The sequence below is a fragment of the Passer domesticus genome, chromosome 17 (genome assembly GCF_036417665.1).
Source record: "Passer domesticus isolate bPasDom1 chromosome 17, bPasDom1.hap1, whole genome shotgun sequence".
NCBI lineage: Eukaryota > Metazoa > Chordata > Aves > Passeriformes > Passeridae > Passer > Passer domesticus.
In genome coordinates, this window is record NC_087490.1 from 2169734 (window position 1) to 2190492 (window position 20759).

The window sequence follows — 20759 nt, forward strand, 5'->3', positions numbered from 1 at the left end:
GAGCGGGGTCTGTGCTGGGCCCTCAGGAGGAGCGGGGTCTGTGCTGGGCCCTCAGGAGGAGCGGGGTCTGTGCTGGGCCCTCAGGAGGAGCGGGGTCTGTGCTGGGCCCTCAGGAGGAGCAGGGTCTGTCTGCCCTCGGGAGGAGCAGGGTCTGTCTCTGCCCTCAGGAGGAGCAGGGTCTGTCTCTGCCCTCGGGAGGAGCAGGGTCTGTCTCTGCCCTCGGGAGGAGCTGGGTCTGTCTGCCCTCAGGAGGAGCTGGGTCTGTCTCTGCCCTCAGGAGGAGCTGGGTCTGTCTCTGCCCTCGGGAGGAGCAGGGTCTGTCTCTGCCCACGTGTCCCACACAGACAGTGCTCCCGAGAACCCGAGCTGATACACATCTCCAGAAACCCTGCATCCTTCACTCTCCTGCTGATTGTGCTTCCCAGACCCGTCTGCCCTGCGCAGCAGTCGGGTCTAATGTTACAGCAGCCCTGGATTCAGATGAGGAATGGCCTGGTGTTGGGTTTGTGCTGGAGAGGGTTAAGCTGTCATCAGAGCCTTAATGAGCCCTGAGATTTCCCTTTAAACCCTCAGTTAATGGGAAATCAAATTACCGAGGGGGAAGGGAGTCTTTGTGTCCTCCACCACTTCCATCCTGACTGCCCTTTGATGAAATACAAAACCCAGATGGAAGATGATGGGACATGAGGTTAAAGCAACATAATGGGGGAGAGAGGGGAGAAGATGAGACCAGTGGGGTCTGTCAGACCAGAGAGTGGGCTCGAGTGCCCTGGGCACTGAGAGCACCTCTGAGGGGCTGGGGAGAAGGAGGAGCTGCTTTAGGGATGCTGGGAATGGAGCTGAGCAAGGAACTTGCCCCCCAAAGTGCAGCGATGTCAGTAGGCTCGGCTGTGGGAGCTGGGGATCGGTGTGAGAGCTCTGGCAGTTGACAAGAGCTGAGCTTGCAGGGAACTTCATCGGCCAGGAGCTCTTATTCGTGTGGCTGTTGCAGCCCCAATGCTGCACTGCTGCAGCTCAGCCCTCCAGCACACCACAGAGCTCCCAGCCCAGCAGAATGGGCAACTGAGTTGAAGAGCTGAGAGTCACTAAATGGATAATAAATGCAATAAATGACTAAGTATCCTGTTCCTTTGGGTGGGGAATTAGAGCTTTCCTATCTGTTCTTGCTGCTTGTGGATGCCAGACAGAAGCTGAATTCAAGCACCATGATTCCTACCTCTTCCTTATTTGAAACAAGGCTGGGAGATGAATATTGGGAGTCTCTGCTGCAAGGAGGCCCTCACTAGCTCCACAGAGATGGGAACCCAAATAACCAATCTCACTTACTCTCTGTGAAAGACTATGTGCAAATTAGACATTGCATAAAATAATAAAAAAAAAGTAATAATTAGTTTCCCAATTTTTTTCTCTTCCCTTCTTTTCTAGCCAAAACTGGAGAACTCCACTTGTCCAGGCTTCTTCTTAAAGCCTCTTTTCTGAGGCTTATGGGGGAAGGGGGAGAAGTGATGAAATGCATCGGGAAGCTCACCAGCTCCCACTGGGAGAGGCCAAACAAATCTCAGTGTCACCCTGAGTTCCCAGGCTGCTTCTGCCCATGATCTCAGTCCCTTCGGAGCTCAGCCAAGCTGACTTCGTGCACTACAGTGCACCCAGGGCAGCTTTAGTCTTTATCACAATCCGTGTCACATTTTATGTGTTTTTGGAATTGTGGCCTTCCACCAGTTCCCATCAGCGCAGGCATTTGGGTTCACACACACCCCTTCACAGTGCTGCTGGCATGTGGCCTTTTATGAAATCATGAAATCTAGCTAAAAACTGAAAAAACAACAGACAAACTCTTTGTCTCAGCTGCAAGAAGGTAAGAGGGACTGCCAGAAAAACGCTGCCCAGGAGTTTTTTCACTGATTTCCTCCTGCCTTGTCCTGCCCCTGCCTGGGGACTCCAAGCAGATGCAGCACAGTGACGTGCCATTGCTTCCTGCCATCTGCTGGGCTCCCCTTCCTTTTGGGATCAGCTCAATTGCTGTCAGCATCAGCTTCAAAACCCAAGATGTCAGAAACTCAAAGTTTCCATACAAATATGTGTGATGCCCAGCCTTCAGTCCTTTTTGGACAGGCTTTGAAAAAGGTTTCTGTCTGCATGCTCTTGGAGCAGGCAGAGGAGCTAATTAGAAGGAGTCCCAACTGTAACCTTTGCACAAATCCTTCAAAGGAAGAACTGAAACATGATGGTATCTCTTTGCCAGACAATATTTACCCATTGTGCATCTGCAGGCTCAGTGACAGAAACCTGCAGCACAAATTCAACAGCTTCCTGTCTCAGTTTCTGCAAACCAAAACTGCAGCGTTAGAAAACAGAGAAAAATGCTATTAACTCTCCCCATGAGTTAAACAGCACATAAACCTCAAGAAGGCACATGAGCAAAGATAAATGGGCTGTTGCAGCGGTCATCTCTTTTGTTTGTAGTAAATTATTGTGTGTAATTCATGTTTCCTGTCCATAAATACCAGAGGAACTTGAAGACATGGAATCCATTCTAATTCAGTAAAGACAAAAACAACTCCTTTTGAGCCCATCTGGAACTTGTTTTTATCATAATTGTTTTGGGCTCAGTAACGAGTTCAAGATCTAACTGCCGCCTCTAATTGTTCCAAGGATAAGCAGCTGCTTTGTTTAAAGGCAGCAGCTCCCATTTTGCCCAGCACAGCAGTCGGGGCTCGCAGGATGAAAGGAGCTGTGCCGTGTCAGCACAGGCCCTTGGCAGGGCGCTCACCCGCCCGCAGCTGATGGGGCAGGAAAACAGCCCCAGGCACGCACTTGTGAGCGTCCAGCTCCTGCCTGTGCCCTCTGCTCTTCAGCAGCACTGGCATTGTGTTTGTAACTTCGTCTGATGAGGTTTGCAGTGTGTCCTGCTGTGACGAGTCACGCCTGGCTTGGTGACACACAGGCATCTCCTCCAGCTGGGCTGTCGGGTACTCAGGGAGAGCATTCACTCCCTGGCCACATCACCCCAAGCCCCTTGCTTGGGTAATGCTCCATCCCTGCTTAGTCCCAAATCTTTCCTTCATGTGAAAACAGAGATACCCCCAAACCCACTGTGAGAGACTCCCCTGCCAGGGCAGGAGCCCGTGTTGTGTCTCAGACCTGTTGTGCTCAAGGTCTCACCCACAGAGCTCCCCAGGACGTGCCATGCCTGAGACCCTGGGTGTAGAAGAGGTCTCCATGTGCCTGATGCCCTGGCACTAGGAACAAGTGAGGCACACCAGCCAGGAGGTTATTCCAGCCCTCAAACTCAGTCCTTGGTGGCATGGACAAGAGGTGCAAGAGCTCCATGAACCCGCTGTGCATAGATAAGCTGTGTAATCATAACTGTTGAGGCACTTGAAATGTTTGCTTTTCCATGTGTAATAGCCATATATAAATTTTTCCTCCTTCACTAAAGGATTTCTTGTTCCAAATCAGCTAACTCTGGAGTGTGATGGCTAAAGTCAGGAGTAAGTGAATCATACAGAGTTGGATGGATTTTTAAATTTGTTTGTTTGTTAGAAAGAAACTAAAGATAGCACTTAGAGTTCAGCCCTCCAAGGACATGTGGTTTGCACAGGGTTTGCTGTAAATCACAGTTAATATTATTTTTATTTCCTATGGTTTTTAGTTCAAAAATACATCTTTGTGTCTGGCATGAGAAAGATCTCATTTAAATCCCCTGGAGCAGAGCATCATCACATATCCAAATAAAGCACCTCTTCCAAAACAGCTTCTGATCATGAGTTGAAGACATCAAACAAGAAAATGTCTGTCTCTCTGCACAGTTATTTTTCTCCAGTGTTTAATAATTCTTGTTAAATTCTTCTGACTTGTGATCTGTCCCCTACACCACAGGTCACCTCCCACAGCTGTCAGTAGGGAATATCCTTCAGGGCCCTTTATTTTGTAACATCCATTTCATAAGCACTGTGGCCAAATCAACAAGAGAACTGAAAAACAATGCTTGTGTCTTATAAAAATGGTCTGTGCTCAGCTCACAACAGCAGCTGAGTGTGCTGTCAGCTGCTGGAGACCCCTACAAGGAGTCAGAAAAGGTATTTGTGCTTTGGTTTTCACGGAGACAGGACTCTGTGTCCCAGTCCAGCTGCCTCTCAGTGAGCCAGGGCACAGCTCTAATGAAAAGCTCTGTCTGAAGGGGCTGTTAAATAAGAAAGCAGGATGAGTCTGACACTCTGACACTGCTGCACACATTTTCCTCTCCTCTGACGGGAACTTTCAGCAATATTTGATGCCATTTGGTAGAGTCTAAATGCTCTTCTCTCACATACAGAAGAGATTTTGTTCAGGCAAGGACTTTGTTCCTTCTGGCCTTGAGGTCACTCAATTTCAACCAAGTGCCTGTATCAGTGTCTCATACAGAGATGGAAGGGAAATAAATAGTTCAGCTACAGCATGGCCTACAGCTCACAATGGACTGGAAAAAAAGGTATTTCCATTATTTTTAGTACTTTGAGTTTTCTCAGCTTTCCCAGAGAAGCTGTAGTGCTTATCAGGTGGAGGAAAAGGCAGACTGCTGATCCAACACACAGAACACACAGCTGTTCTTCTGACATCCAAAAATCCCAGCTAGCAAGGGAAAGCAGCAAGTTCCCTTGGCTGTCTCAGCCCTCGTGTCCTCACAGGACTCAGCTCCCATGGATCTCCACTGCCTGGAAAGTGTCCCAGTGCCTCTGTGTGGTAGCAGAAGCTCTGTCAGCATTGGGTCCCTGCCCTGAGAAACCTCTGTGATGAAGCTCATTTCCTGAAGTTCTTATACAGTGCCTTGAACTTACATAAATTGTGGGGTTTTATTAAGAACATTAGCGAGCTGCTGGAACTGAGAATAGTGGTGTCACAGCAGGGTGCTCATTTCCTACAAAGAAAAATCCATCTCGACAACTAAATAAACATAAACATTGCTTTCACCATGAAGTCAGCAAACCTGCTGCATGTTTCTTGAGAAAGCTGCTTGTTTGCAGATTTTGTTATTTGTCTTTGTATTCTGAGTGAGTTCTGCAAGAGTCAGAACAAGCAAACAGAGGCATTTTGTATCTTACAGTGATGGTCCTTACAGGAAAGTGAGAAGGGATTGCAGAAACAGCCAGGCTGGAGCTTGGGAAAGTCAGCAACCAGCCAGGGAGCCGCTCCAAATCTCTTCTGCAATTTTCAGGGTAGCGTGTTTAGGGAGAATTCATCCTGTAGATCCAAGCCTCACAGATGGAAATGAGGCCCCTTTTCTCCCCTTGAAGTTGGTCCAGATGATTCTGGTGTAAAAACACACTAACACATTGGAAGCTCTCAGTTCGTGACAGATCAAAGAGCATGTGTTGATGGTCTTTCCTAATGGCAGGATTAGCACTTATTCCTGCAGTCAGATAACTGCAGGCAGCCCCTGCCATCACATCCTCCAAAGAACTCCTCTCCCATGCACATGGCATCATATTTCACCCTGGTTATGACAGGTTTGAGTTCAGTGAAAGAGTATTTGAAGAGAGAGGCTGGTGGGTCCCCCAGTGCTGCTGGAAACCTGCTGGGTTTATATGAAGGCTTCCAGCACCAGGAGTAACTGCAGAGCAGTGGCTGTACCCTGGTGACAGACCCTGACCCCAGAGATTCCTCATGCACAGCTGAGACCCTGAAGCTCTGACAACAAGGATGAAACCTTGGGAAAAGCTGGGGTTTTTAAGGTGCAGCAAAAAGCCATTTAGAAACACAACCAGTGTGACCATCTCCCAGCACCAAAGCACGAGTAATAAGATGCTGTGCAGATGAAAAAAAAAAAAAAAAATCTATCTCTTCACTCCTCATCAAGGCAGCTGTTGCTAGAAAAGATGGAGGACAACTTCCTGAGGCTCCCAGCTAGCCAGCTGCACACAGATCTCACCACAGCAACATCCAGTTCATGCCACTCTGGAAGAGGGAGGCTCGTGAGCAGCCTGTGCCACAATCCCAGCATCTCACTGCCCGCCCGCAGGACTTCCCTCACCTCTGGCAGCTCCACAAGCTCGGAGCAGACAGCATGAGGAAAATAGAGCTCTCCTTTTTGAATTAATTACTGTTCTTGATATATGCTGCCTAAACTGTCCATCGGTGCCTGTTGATAGTACAGTTATGTCTGTTTACCAGTTATTGTTTGGGAAGCTGCTGGAAGGATTCATCCAACTCCTGCCACATGCAGCACAGTGCTGACATGTTGGATTCACAGCCTAACACAGCAAATTTTGTACTTCTCCTGCCACTTAGTGGCTGCAGCTGATGCAGCACCACATCCCTGGCTCCGCATTCACCAGGGACTACTCTGTGACGTGGAACAGGCTCATATTTCTGTTCAGGTGCAGGAAAACCTGAATAGGGACAAAGAGGCATTTAAAAACATTTCACTTATTTCAAACTCTCTGAAATCTGTCAGGGCCCTCACAAATCTCACTCTGCAGGATGAAAGGATGTTAAAAGGGTGATTACTCCTGGAGGCCAGATATTTTGTGAAGCAGCAGCTTTAATGATACTGCTGGCAGTGCAATATGCCTCCATCTCCATCTCTGGGATTCATAAGGATTCAGCATTTCCCACTGCCAGGGAGTGCCTTTCTGCTCTACAGAAAGAAGCAAGGTTGTCACTGCTGTACCTGACAGGCGCTCTGATTGTGGCTGTCTGCTCTGTGCCAGGCTATGGGGAGGGAGCAGGAGCAGAGCTTTCTCTGCATTTGTGCACAGCCTTTCCAGAAATAGCTGCATTGCCTGTCACCAGGACACAGACAGGAGCACAGGGAAAGGCTTGGATAACCAGGGCTGAAGGGCTTGGGCTTCATTCACTCCTGTCACTGATGGCACCAAGGGAAACAGTCTGGTTTGTCCTTCAGATCCTAGATTGTGCGCCAGGACAAATACAATCAGGAAAAAAAAAATGTAGTTCACTTCTGCTTTGATCACACTAAATCAGAGCAGTGAGAGTGGTAGCTGTGCCAGATGCTCTGAGAAGGAATTGATGTTGTAAACCACGCTGCCCTTCTAGAGGGTTTGGACAGATCTGGATCTTAGAGAATCATTTCCCTGGACTGTCATGGACTTTCAACAAAATGAGTTGAACCGTCGTGCTAATGAACATGCAGCTCAGTTTTGGGAATGTAAATCAGCTGGCAAAACACCTGCCAAATCAAGTGTCTTATCCTAACGTAATGGGTGACTAAATACACATTCCCATGCTGGAGATTTAAATAATCCTTCAGAGCACCGTGAGAGTACCAGAGGCTTTGGCAGACAGAGGAAAACCTACGAAAGAGGATGAACAAGCTGCAGAGACTGGTAAAACATGTACTTTACTGTTATTATTGGCAGATTTTTTTTAATTTGAATTTTTATAAGGCTGTGTAAGTACTGTCAGGTTTGCATAGAATTATTTTTCCAGCTCATCACAGTCCTTGGGATAAAGCTGACAGACTAAGGGCTCTCCTGGCAGCTGCACACCACCACGGTGGCTGGGAGAACACTGCAGGAGCCGGGCGTTACAGAAGGCTTGGGAAGGTCACTCTGTAAATGCTGCTCAGCTCTGAGCACAGAGCTGGCCCTGAAGGGAGAAAGAAACCATCCTGCTTTAGCTCTTGGCCACAAAAGAGCTCTGTGACACACGACTTGATAGGGGGTGTATTCTGTAATGAAAGCAGGGGATTGAGCAGGATGGTTTATTCCTAGACATTGTAAATGAAAAAGAAATGTGCTGTTTTAGGGACAGAAAACTCTCTCACCTGGAGAACGAGGATAATGAGGAATAGCAGAGATATGAGGTGCCCAATCCTTAGCTCAGCTCTGGGTGACAGCACAGGGAAGTGGTGTAGCCATGGAAAGTGCAAGCGAAATGTATCTGCTGCTAGCTGGGACAGGAGAGCTCAGCCTCCTCTTGCTGCAGGCTTGGAATAGTCTGGCTTTATTTTTGTCCTGGAGGACATCATGTCTGGGACTGGTATGGAAGTTATTTAGACGAAAACACTTTGAGGAAAGGGAAAGAATCCAAGATTATTTGAATTTGTGGGTTTAGAGCTATTGTGAGACTAGACCAAAATTTCCTTTCCTTTGGTGGATGGATCTGTAAGAAGAAACTGAGCAGGTAAAGCAAAAAGAGGTCCTCAGCTTTGGGTTATTTAAGTTCCCAGGGTCACTGGGGTCATATTCATGTAGCAAAACACAATTTGGCCTGAGGTGCCCTGCACTGGCTGGCAAACAGCCAAGCCTGAACATGGGCTCTTTATGTGACACTGGAGCTTTCCCAGTGGGAGGGGTTTTTAAGCAGGGGGCTGGCAAAGGCCATCCTGGCCTTGGGCCACCCTGAACATTGTGCAGGAGGTGTCAGGCTAAAGACCAGGGACCCCCAGCATGCTCAGAGTGGTCTTGAGATGTGGAACAGAGCTCCCAGTCCCAGAAATCCCACAGGGCACATCTTGCCTGTCACAGGATTTCGCCTGCAGATGGGGAAACCAAAGGCACAGGCACAAAATAGTGGCAAAAAGCTGTCTGGTTTTGCTTGTCAGCCTGCCAGTGAGCTGTCAGCACTGAGCTGGGCCAGCCAGGACAGCTTGTTCTGCAGCCTTCAAAAAGTCAAGAGCCCTGACTTTTATACCAGCACTGATCCTGTGATGCCACACGAGGCAGCCCCTTCCCCTGCTGTGCCTCCCCAGGCTCAGCAGTGCTGTCCCTGGGCAATGTGAGCAAGTGGCAATACTCACACGTGAAGGAATGTCCCCAGGGAGACCTGAACATGGCATGGGAACCCCCTGTCTGCCACGTTTCACCTGTCTCATAATACTGAAAGCACAATTACAGGCTGCTAAGCAAGTGCAGCATCACAGGAAAGACACTAATCTAAAATATGTGTTATTATCATGAAGGCATGGAAATAACAGCAACCAAGGAATCCCAAAAGCACTGGGTACACATGGCCATGGAAAAATCCCCCAGCTCAGTGTCTCAATGTCTTTTGAGTCAGTTTATTCTGTACAAGGAAGCCATCCACTGTCTGCCCCTTTCTTCAGCTTCAGAACAAGATCCTGATCCTGACCATTTGTGCTGCTGGGATTGGAGGCACGTTCCAGTATGGCTACAACATCTCCATCATCAATGCCCCGGCCTCAGTAAGTACTGCTGCCCCGAGCGCCTGCCCTGGCAGACCCCGGGGACTGGGGGTGCCACTGGAAATCTGCAGGCTGCTGCTGCTGCTGGGGGACAGAGAGCAAGGATGTGCTGTTCCCTCTGTGTAATTCACATCCAGAGCACAGGACTTTGTTGCCAAAAGCCACATTTGAATAGGACCTAGTGTCACAAGAATTTATTCAAAGTTTTGTTTCAACTGCTTAGGAAAATTGAATTCTAGAATATGCCAACCTGCATCCTTTGAAGTTGGTTTTTGCCCTTAGGTTGAAAGTGAGACCCATGAAATCAATTTTTAAATTATCAAAAATAACCACATAGAGATATAAACCAACTGCAAGTTCTCAACAGCAACAGTTTTACACCCTACACTCTTTGCTAAAAACACATCTAAGAACTGGAGGAGACTGGAAGCATAAACACAGAACAAATAGATACCTTAATAAGGGAGCCCTTCTCCGTGTCCTTCCCCTCTCTGGTGGCTCTGCAGCTCTGTCCTTCTCTCTCAGTACATCCAGGTGTTCATGAACACGACCTGGCTGGAGCGCATGGGCGTTCCCCTGCAGAGCAACGTGGTCCTGCTGCTCTGGTCCTTCACGGTCTCTGCCTACCCTCTGGGAGGCCTCACTGGGGCCGTGGCTGCTGGGCCCATGGCCATCATGCTGGGCAGGTAAGAGGTGTTGGAATTAAACTTAACCTTTGCAGCTTCCCTTAGTCCAAGAGGAATTGGGATTCCTACAGCACAATACCCACCATGGTTAAAAATATTGAATATCTCAAGGCTCATTGGGGAATTGTTTTTTCCCCACATTACCTTCTCATCACATTCCAGCCCAGCTGAGGTGCTGCAAGGATTTCAGCTCAACTCCTTACCACAGTACCCACTTACATAATCTCTGTCATTTTTGCACCCAGTTTTCTGCTATGCTTTTAAATGGGAAATCATAATGGATGATATAATAATGATTATCATAAAAATAATGGATCAGACTAAGGATTTTTCTTCAAACTAAACTGTGGGAATGACACTAGAAAACCAGAGGATGCTTACAAAGAGCAGTAGGTGTATCCCAGCTCCTCATGTCTCACAGGCTGTGTATCCACATTTTGGGCTGAAATATTTCAGGAAGTATTCATTGAGTCTCCACAGTGGGATTTTTCCTCTGTGCTTGAGTCTCTGAAAAGCATCTGTCTTACCTCATGCATCTTTCATACATAGCTCTATTCCCAGCTCTCTTCAGAAAAAACCCCAAAAAACCAAAAACCAAAACCAAATCAACCCGTGTTACCAACATAAACTACGTAAACTTATAAGAAATTAGATTTTGCCTCCCTGTCTCTTGACCCCAAGGTTTTCCTTTATCTGCTATCACTTTGGTTTGCTCCTCTTATGTGATGGAGAACCCATTATGGTTTGAGGTCCCATGACTTACTAGTTTCATGGTTATAAAGACCTGAAAGGATATGGCTGCCTTAATCCATTAACATTTTTGAGATTTCACCCTGTCCTACTTTGGAATAAAATCATATTCCATCATAAATAAGAGAAACAAAGACTGACTTGGTAAGGCAGTGAGCAGGGACTAGAGAGGATTTCTGGCAATATTAACAGTATGGGTCAATAGAGCTCTTTTTTCCCCTGGTTTTCAGCAGAAATTCCTCCTGGGACACATGAAAACTTCCTGACAAAGTTTCACAACGATTACACTATTACATGAAAAACGCCTGTTTCAACAAATTAACACTTCCAGACCAAAATGCACATGGCTCGCTGAGGGGATGTTCCTCCCCATTTAGTGGGAACTGTGTGTGGGAACGAGAGCCCTGGAGCTGGGGGAGAGCCTGGTGGTGGCCTCAGAGAGCCCTGCAGGGACACCGAGGTGGCACGGGGACACTCCTGCAGGGCTGGGCTCACCAGGAGGCTCTGGGCTCACCAGGAGGCTCTGTGCTGGGGCTGCAGCTGCCAGCCGTGGGAAGGGGTTTGTGCCAGAGCTGAGCCTGGCACACGTGTGCTCACAACTCTTTTCTCTCAAAGGAAGATGTCCCTGCTGCTGAACAACGGCTTCGTGATCATAGCTGCAGCCTTGTCCGGGTGCAGCCGAATGGCCAAATCCTTTGAGATGATCATGCTCAGCAGGTTTTTTACTGGCGTGAATGCAGGTATGGCAACATGAGGAATGTGAAAAATGCCAATCACTTGTTTTTAAAAATTTAGAAGTTTAATAGTAAGAGAATGATTATAAAAAAAGTAATATAGTTAGAGTAATAAATATTTGGACAATTAGGATGAGGACAATATGAGACAATAAAAACAAAGAGTTATGGATGGTTTGGGTACCTCTTTCTGGGCATAATAAGTCCAAAAATGAACCCACATTAACAGATTAATCCTTAAAAACAATTGCCTGTTGCATATTGTTACATCTCATACATGATACATAAATTCTATGCAAACAAAAGATTCTGTCTGGTCAGTGTCACCTTCTTCCTCTCAATCCTGACAGGATCTTCAGGGCTGAGAGAAGCAGGAAGAAATTAATTTCTTCTTATAAGGCAGCAATAAATTATTTTTCTCTGAAAGATTTAGGTGTCCTGTGGCTGCTATCTCAGTCTGAGTCCTTTCTTTAAAAAAGTATATTACATAACATAGTTTCTATTTTAACATTATGTTATAACTTAAAACTATATTTAACACACTACTTAATAAAATTAATACAGCATAACTTTCTAACCTAACACATATAATATTCATTTTAATATTTGCTAAAAGCCAATCACAAAATACGCATTTTTCACAAAAAATATAGAAGGTGAAGGTGGTAACAATTAGAAAAAAAATAAGTCGGAATGATCTTGGATATAAAGAAATTAATCCTTTAGGATGAGCAGACATATGTAAGTGAATTAAGAAGTTGTGTATACAGATTTTATACTTTGCTTCTAAGGGCTTTCTTTTAAAGCATACACAGGCAGGGGGCTTTTGTGTACCACACATAAGCATCTCTGTGCACAGGGAAAATTTGAGCTGAAAACGGATCCCTATCTGCTTGTAAGAATGTCAGTCACTCACCAGCATGGGCACCAACACAAAAGCTTTTGTAGAAGTTCATCCCAGGAAATTATCAATATAAGGGACTTAAAATATTATATTCCCCTCAAAAGGGGAAAGTCGAGGGAACCGTAGCATATAACCTTGGATTTGGTGCTGAAAAGACCATAGGGCTGAGGCCCTGACAGGTCTCAGTTTCATTGTCCACTGCTACTGATGGATATTGAGATGTGTGTTTAGTTACACAAGGACGGGGTGAAATGGAAGGTTTGGTGAATAACAAGCACTGGTAGATTACTTATCACATGGCCTGCAATGGAAGAGTGCAGCTGGCAGCCTCAAGAGGTGCTGCCTCCATTTATTCTTGTCTCTCTGCCCACAAGCTGAGGTCAGCATTGTCTGCCCTGCCCAGGTGTGAGCATGAACATTCAGCCCATGTACCTGGCAGAGAGTGCCCCAAAGAAGCTCAGAGGAGCTGTGGCCTTGACCTCTGCATCGTTTACAGCCCTGGGGCTGGTGCTGGGGCAGGTTGTTGGACTCAGGTAAGGTGAAGCAAGCAGCCCTTCCCTTCCCTTCCCTTCCCTTCCCTTCCCTTCCCTTCCCTTCCCTTCCCTTCCCTTCCCTTCCCTTCCCTTCCCTTCCCTTCCCTTCCCTTCCCTTCCCTTCCCTTCCCTTCCCTTCCCTTCCCTTCCCTTCCCTTCCCTTCCCTTCCCTTCCCTTCCCTTCCCTTCCCTTCCCTTCCCTTCCCTTCCCTTCCCTTCCCTTCCCTTCCCTTCCCTTCCCTTCCCTTCCCTTCCCCCCACATTTCCCAGGTTGTAAAAATCCTCTGTAAATTTGTGGTTTTTTTTCTCTAGGGAGCTCCTAGGAGGGGAGGAGAGCTGGCCATTCCTTTTAGCAAGCAATGTGGTTCCTGCCCTGATCCAGCTCACAGCTCTGCCGTGGTTCCCTGAAAGCCCCAGATATCTCTTGATTGACCGTGGAGACAAAGAATCCTGCATCTCTGGTGAGTTTAGGGTGACTGTTAGCTCGTGGGAACATGTGAGAACTGGGCCCCAACATTTTTGGAATGGTGTCAGAAATTTTACATGTAGGAAGCTTCATATCAAATAGTAAATATGATCATTTCCTCCTTCCAAACAAAAGAACATTCTATAATCCTAAATATATTTGATCTATTGAGGGAATTGAAAGGCGTCTTCCTACAACAGGCTTACTTGCTACAGTAATAAGGTCAAAAGGTAAGACTTGTGTTCACAATGGCAAAGATGTTTTGTAACTATGAAGTGAAATAAATGCTGGTTGAAGAGCTCAGGATCAAAGCTGAAGCCAATTCATATTAAAGGATTTACTTAGATTTGTGGCATACAAATCCTCATATGCAGAGTGGCTGGAGTTATTTGTGGGAAATATGTGCTGTGTACCAAGAACATCTTAATTGCCTGCATTCCCCAGGGAAGGCACTGGAGATCTGAGCCAGAAGCATGGCTGCTAAAATGGCACTGCTGGGAAATGCTCAGTTGTCAAACAGTGGTGAGGGATTTGCACTCCCTTTCTCCCAGATCTTTCAAGTGGCTGCACCACAGCTGATGAACTCTGTGAAGGTCATAGCGTGATCACAGGCTCTGCCCTGCAGCTTTCTGCTGCTCCATCCCTCATCCTGCAGGACTAAGAGGTTGCCTTGTCCTTGCAGCACTGCAGAAGCTCAGAGGCACCAGCGACCTGAGTGCAGAGCTGGAGGAGATGCTGGCCGAGCAGGCTGCTGTGGCAGGCCAGAGAGCAAAGAGCCCGTGGGAGCTGCTGCAGAACGCAGCGCTGCGGTGGCAGCTGGCCAGCGTCGTGGTGCTGAGCAGCGCCATGCAGCTCTGCGGCAACGACTCGGTGAGCAGCCCCTGTCCTGGGAGCTCCTGGGAGCAGCCTTCTGGCACCAGGAGAGGAATGAATAGTGTCTCTCTGCCTGTGGAGATCTCCACGTGGCAGGTGTTTGGTTCCCAAAATACACCCGGGCATTATGGGAAGATTCAGAAGGATGCTGTCCTGTGTGACAGTGCATTGGTCACTCTGCATGGTCCTACAGGAAAAACAATGGGATGTATTCTTAGATGTCATTCCTTACTGCTTTCTCCTTTCCTCTCTTCACAGATGTATTTTTATGCAGCTTATGTGTTCCAAGAGGCTGGAATTCCTGAGGACAAAATCCCCTATGTTGTAATCGGCACGGGAAGCTGTGAGCTGATCACATCTGTCACTTGTGTGAGACTCTCGGTGCACTCTGGTGACATGCAGCCTCTGCAGGCAGGGAGGAGGCTGTTAATTACAAACTTGGGGTTTACATTGCTCTTCATGCCAAAGGAGCCCTTTGGGCACAGGAGCCAGGCTGGCTGTCAGCACCCCCAGCCAGATGGGTTAATGCAGAGGTGTTTGGTCAGACATTGCACTGCCATCACGGTTTGAAACCTCTAAAAAGTGTAACTCTCTTGCTCTGTGTTCATATGGATGGTGGCAGAGTTTAGGTGCAGCTGGGACAATCTCATCTCCCCTGAACACCCTTCTTCCTTACTCCTGCCACCAGAACTTTCTTTTGAATTTTTTTTTGCTATGAAGCAGACAACATCCTGAAAGTTATTGTAGAGCGAACTAGGCATGGAGTATTGAAAGGTAAAGAGGAAAAAGGCAGGAAGTATAAACCCAGGTTAAATATCTTGCTTTATTTCCCTGTGTTACTTGTGCAGAACATGATCATAGACTATGCTGGTCGGAGGCCACTGCTGCTGGGGGGATACATCTTCATGGCAGGATGGGCCATTGTCTTCATGGTCGCTCTGAGCCAGCAGGTAACAAACTTTACTGAGTTATTTAGGTGGAATGGAGTTGGGCTTTGCCTTTTATATGACTGGGGTGTTCAGTGGTGGCAAATAAGTGCCCTCACTGGTTTTCCATTGGTCTCTGTGGCTGTAGACTCAGATTAGCTGGATGCCTTATCTCAGCATGGCCTGCATTTTCGCCTATATCCTGAGCTTTGGAATCGGACCAGGTCAGTTCCCTCAGTGTTTTCACTGAAACTTTTGGGTACTGCAGGGGTTTGCAGATGTGTGCAGGCATCTTATGGAAACTCTCAGACCCTCTTTAGCTGCAGCAGACTCCAAGGAAAGAGGTAGGTTCTGCCAGTGCTGCTTGGCTGTGTCACAGGGGTTTGGTGCCCCTGGTCAGTCAGTGCTGTGCAGGGCCAGGCTGTGCCCATTTCTCTCTGTGCCACATTCCCCCTGACAGTCATCCTGGCTAAGAGGCCAAGGCACTTGGAAGTGATTCTTTGCTTAAATAGATGACAAGCTTTTGATTTGCTGCCCAGTCCATTAGGTCTGCAAACCAGAATTTCTAATGCTTCACTTTAATCCTAGAAATTGTTGGCTATGCCATCTGATTATTTTCTTGCAGACACGTGGAAGCACAATTTCCACGTCTATCTGTTAGTCTACTGATATGCCCTTCTGTGGCAGAATACACTGGGTTCTGGGGTGGGAAGGCAATACACAGGATGTTGTGGATATTTGCATGGTGAATGTAGAGATGTGAGGCTCTGTTTGCTCACACAAGTTTGAAGGAAGGCATGTAAGAATAGAACCAAGCTGCCAGTGTCACATGCCACACAAGTTGGCAATACTTTCTTGTCCCAGTCCCTACAGTGCCATGGAGTTGAATTAATTATAAGCCTTTCTCACAGTTGGGTCCTGGTAAGAATAATGTGGATTACAAAATCTTTCCTGGCAGATCATTCTAACATGAGAAAGTTTGAATAATTACCCAGTCCCTTAATATTTAACCTAAAATTTACCTCTTCATGTTGGGTTTTCTTGTTAAGATGTGTTCTCTTGTTTTTAATGTAATGTCAACAACATTATTAACTTTCTTGCCGTTTCTTTTTCCAGCTGGTGTAACAGGAGTTCTGCCCACAGAGGTTTTTGATCAAATGTCCCGACCAGCTGCTTACATGATCTGTGGCTCCCTGCTCTGGTTCAACCTGTTCCTGGTGGGAACAGCCTTTCCATTCATTGTGGTGCGTTCCCAAAGCAAAGCAGCTCTTTAGTGCTCTGTGCAAGAGAGAGGCTCTGCTAGTGACCAGGAAAAGAGAATATTGCCAGCAGCAAGATAGCACTTCTTTGAAAAGTATCTTTGTGAGGACAGTGGCCAGAACTCCTTTAAACCAAACTTTCTGGTGTTCCCTTTGGTGATTTCTGATTTGAGGTTGGAATGGAATCATCTGGGGGATGGATGGTCAACATTCCTTGTCTGGGCTCAGTTGAGAACAGCTGGAACTGAAGGTGTGATGTAATTTCCCTTTGCCAGACCCTGGCTCTACTCCCTAAGATGATTCCTGAAGCAAAAGGGAGCAGAACTCCACAATACACATTCCTGTCTTATTTCCTACTGAGGGCTCCCATGTTATACAATCATATATAGAGAGAAAGACAGAAAAAGACTTTTTAAAATACTGTTCTTGCTATGTCAAAATTCCCAGTCTATGCTGGGGAGCATCCAGGCACGTGAGGCTCTCACCAGGATTCACAGAAATACTCCCTGGGTGACTTTAGCCCATGCAGGAAGAGGGATTAGTGGTCTTTTTGTCATCATACAGAATGTCACCAACACTGTCTTGTCTTTTCCTCCTCCTCAGAAAAGTCTAGCACATTTCTGCTACATCCCATTCCTTGTGGTCTGTGTCTGCACTGCCCTCTACGTTTGGTTTTTCCTTCCTGAGACAAAGGGAAAATCCTTCCTGGAAATCTCAGAGGAGTTCAGGAAACGGAACTTCAAAGCCAAGACCCATGGAGGTTTCTATAAAGGCCCTGAGGAGATCAAAACCACCACGTTGTAGCAGAAGAAAGGAAGATGGTATCTGGGGGGATCCTGCAGTGAATTCAGCAGTGCTATGTGCCCTTGCAGGGACACAAAGAGAGAAGATAGTGTCAATATATTATTCTTGGGTTCTTAAGTTCACCTTGAAAATATAAACTTGAACTGATAAATCCAAGCAAAAGTTCAATAATCTGTTCTCAGCTTTTAGTACTGAGTAACACATGCATATTTTAGAATGCATATCTGAGAGTGACAGAATGATGCCTTATTCTCTTATCATCATACAACACCATGTAATGCTTTAGAAAATTTCTTCAGAATTTCTCCAAACAGTAACTTCCATCTCAGGAGTCCTTCTTTCCTTGCCCCTGAATCTGGGCTTTCTAACACAGAAATTAATGCGATTAAAGTCTGTTTTCAGACACCAGATGAAATTTTCAGTACCTTGTCTTGGTGCTCCCGTTGTTTCTGTTATTAAGTGATTTCAAATAGACCCCTGCTTGTTAAGCAATAGTGAGCAGTTAATTATTTTCAGCTGTAAAAACATGTGACAGATGGATTAGAAAGAAAGCCTCTAGTACTTGCTAAGTGGCTTATTATACAACAGACTTTTGGGCATTGTTTTGCAGACTATTTATTCTGGACTGGTTTTCTTCATGGCTTGTTTGCTGTCATCCAGTCCTCTGTTGTGAAGCACAAGTGATTCTCTGGTGCAGTTTGCTCTGCTCCCAGGGACACTGCTGGTGCATCCTGTGGGGCTCTGCACCTGTGCTCTGCTGAGGTTAAAGGTGCTGAGGAGCTGCCATGGCAGCAGCTGCAGGCCACAGCTCAAGGTTCTCTGCAGCATGTCCGTGCTGCCTCTGTAGAGCACATTGGCAAAGACCCAGATGTGAGAGTGATTCCTTTTGGTTAACCTGACACAGAACAGGGCACCTCCTCACTGAACATGAACTTTCACAGGCATTGGCCTGACTGTTAAGTTTCTTCTCAAAGTCATAATCAAGCCACCTCTTTTCTCTTGACTTGTATGAAAGGCACAGCGCTGCTCATGTTTACAACAAAGAAGAACACACACATTTTCAAAATAAATAGGTAGAGTCTCTTTCAGTGCATTTTGAAACTACATTTTAAAGAATAATGCAGCATTTTTGAATAAAAAGACCACACAAATTTCTGGAGTGTATTAGTGTCATGCTGGGCATGAGTGGAGCAGGAAATCTATTTCTCAGAAGAGGAGTCTGTGCAAGAACTCTTTCACTACCCAAAGTTTATAACATATGAAAAATAAAAGTAAACTTTTTTCCTTTGTGGTTGGTGCTATTTTAGAAGCCATTAATATATAGACATGGGAAAGAGCAGCTACCTCTGCTCTTGGAAAACACTGAGATTTTGAAGCATGCAGGATTTTGAGATGAGACAATCAAGAGCAGGACTCCCTAGAATTGGGAACTGAAGAGATACGTTACATTGCTATAGTTTGGAGAGAGCAGTGAGCAGCAGATGGAAAGAGTGAAAAACAAAGTGAAAGCAAAATTGCCACTACCATCATGATGGTAGCAAAATATTCTGTAATTCCTTTGTGAGGACCAGAGGAAGGACAAAAGTGGAACACAAAAGTGGAGACAAAAGTGGAGCACAGAGTGAAGAAGGGAAGTGGGTCAGTGGGGAGCATGCAGGGGAGGAAGCAGGGATGTCTTGTGGTGAATGCCCCAAATGTGAGGACACGAGGCCTGACTCCATTTTCCTCAGAAGGCTGATTTATTATGTTATATATTATATTAAAATACTACATAAAAACTATACTAAAAGTACAGAGAGAGAGGAAGGATCAGAAGGCTACAAGAGAGAATAGAATAGAATAGAATAGAATAGAATAGAATAGAATAGAATAGAATAGAATAGAATAGAATAGAATAGAATAGAATGCATAACAAAAATCCTGTGACTGCTCACAGCCTTGGCACAGGTGGCTGTGATTGGTCACTAATTGAAAACAATCCACATGGAGCAATGGAAGATGCACCTGTTGCATCCACAGTAGCACACAGTTATTGTTTACATTTCTTTCCTGAGGCTCTCAGCTCCTCAGGACGGGAAAAATCCTAGGAAAGGATTTTTCATAAAATATCATGGCTACAGGGATGGACTGAGGAGACTGCCTGGGCAGAGGGAGAGGCCTGGAGCACACAGGTCAGAGAAGACAGAAGCCCTCCAGTGTCCAGAGGTGCTCCCCTTGGCCACTTCTGTTGCCACTCCCATGAGTCAGGACTGTGCCTTTTCCCAGAGCCCTGCAAGGGCAGAGCCATCTGCACCTGGCAGTATGAAACAGGCTTGGGCAGAAATTATACACATTTACACCTTTACCTGACTTCCTGACTTTTAGAGCCAGTCCTGTGAGTACCTCTGGCAGAAAACATTAATTCTAACTTCCAGCATTTTTTCTGACTGTGGCCTGAAATCAGGGGTCTCTAAACTGATTAAGCAAACACAAACAGTGGTTACATTTCAGTTGGTCTAAGTTGTTAAATTTTAATTGAAGCATTTAACAAGTTGGTTAATTGATACTGAATTAAAACACCTTCAACTGAGAAATCTATGACACTTGTTCACATTTTCTTATATAACGCGTTAGGCAAAACCACATTTTGAAGTGATCCTCAGAGACTCACAGTTGATATTACTGTTTGCAAATCAAATAATTGTGCACTGTTGGATTGATTAATAACCATCAACACTAGGGAAAACTAGTACTGCTGCTGTCCTCAAGCACTGCTCCCCTGCACAAGCCAGCTCTCACTTGCAACCAGCTGGTGTTGGGGTTCTTCCAAAGAAACACAGCATCCTGCATCCTGGGGAACCACCAAGGGCAGCCACTCTTCAGGAGAAGGAATTCCCCCCCTAAGCTGTTTGAATAACTTGCAAAAGCCTTTTAACAGAACCATCTTGGACACTGCCCTTCAAAAATTATGGATAAAACTAAAGATTTTGCAGTCAGGATTTAAAACTGACATTAAACTTCCCTAGCATCTGCCATATATTATAGGATACAGAGCTGAACTCTCAGCCAATGACCTCTACTCTTCAGGAGTCAGTTGGTCAGTGAGCTGGTCACAGCCGGGTGCACAGGCATTGTCTGTCCTGGCCAAGTAGGGCTGGAAAAGGCTTTTCTGGGCTGAGGCTCAAGGTAGCAGTCAGGAGCTTTCCCTTTGGGTGTGATCACTGATTACCCAGCCTGTGACTTGGGGAGTCCAAGCCAGCCCACTCCAGTTTGCACCAGTCCTGGGACTTTGACTTCCATCAGTGCTTTCCTCCTTGTCCTTTGCTCGTCCCCCACAGCTCCTGCTGTCCCCAGCTGTCCCCAGCTGCACACAGCTCACCAGCCATGCTCAGCTGCATCAGTAACCCACACAACAACGAAAAACCACAGCAAAAACTTCATAAAAACCAAAGGGAGCGCTAACACCGCAAAAGAACAAAATCGTTGCAGTAAGGTAGAAAAATCACAGAGAAAGGCTTCATGAAATCAAGCCTGCTCTCCTGGAATCAGTGGCTGGCCTTGTCAAAGCCAGCATTTTGCAGATTGTGAAAGCAATCTTGTTATGAGTAACTGGTTATTAAAAAAAATAACTTACACCTGCATAAAAAGTTTTTGCACCGTTAGATAGAAAAATGAAAATCATCTTTCACAAACAGCT

General features: G+C 46.2%; 1 protein-coding gene across 3 annotated transcripts; it reads left to right on the plus strand.

Moving 5' to 3' along the window:
- Positions 1 to 6352: 6352 nt before the first annotated feature.
- On the plus strand, positions 6353 to 19836 carry SLC2A11 (solute carrier family 2 member 11). 3 transcript variants are annotated; one of them, XM_064392302.1, is made up of 12 exons: positions 6353 to 7328; positions 9050 to 9148; positions 9674 to 9834; positions 11200 to 11324; positions 12626 to 12755; positions 13068 to 13216; positions 13904 to 14091; positions 14353 to 14463; positions 14943 to 15044; positions 15169 to 15244; positions 16137 to 16264; positions 16883 to 19836. In XM_064392302.1, the coding sequence occupies exons 1-12, from the start codon at positions 7308 to 7310 to the stop codon at positions 17081 to 17083; spliced, it is 1491 nt and encodes a 496-aa protein (XP_064248372.1). In that variant the 5' UTR covers positions 6353 to 7307; the 3' UTR covers positions 17084 to 19836. The 3 variants fall into 3 exon arrangements, 2 of the variants coding, with proteins under 2 accessions (XP_064248372.1, XP_064248374.1); XR_010348629.1 differs by lacking the exon at positions 15169 to 15244 and having other exon boundaries at positions 16883 to 16902; XM_064392304.1 differs by lacking the exons at positions 15169 to 15244; positions 16883 to 19836 and having other exon boundaries at positions 16137 to 16277.
- Positions 19837 to 20759: the final 923 nt, after the last annotated feature.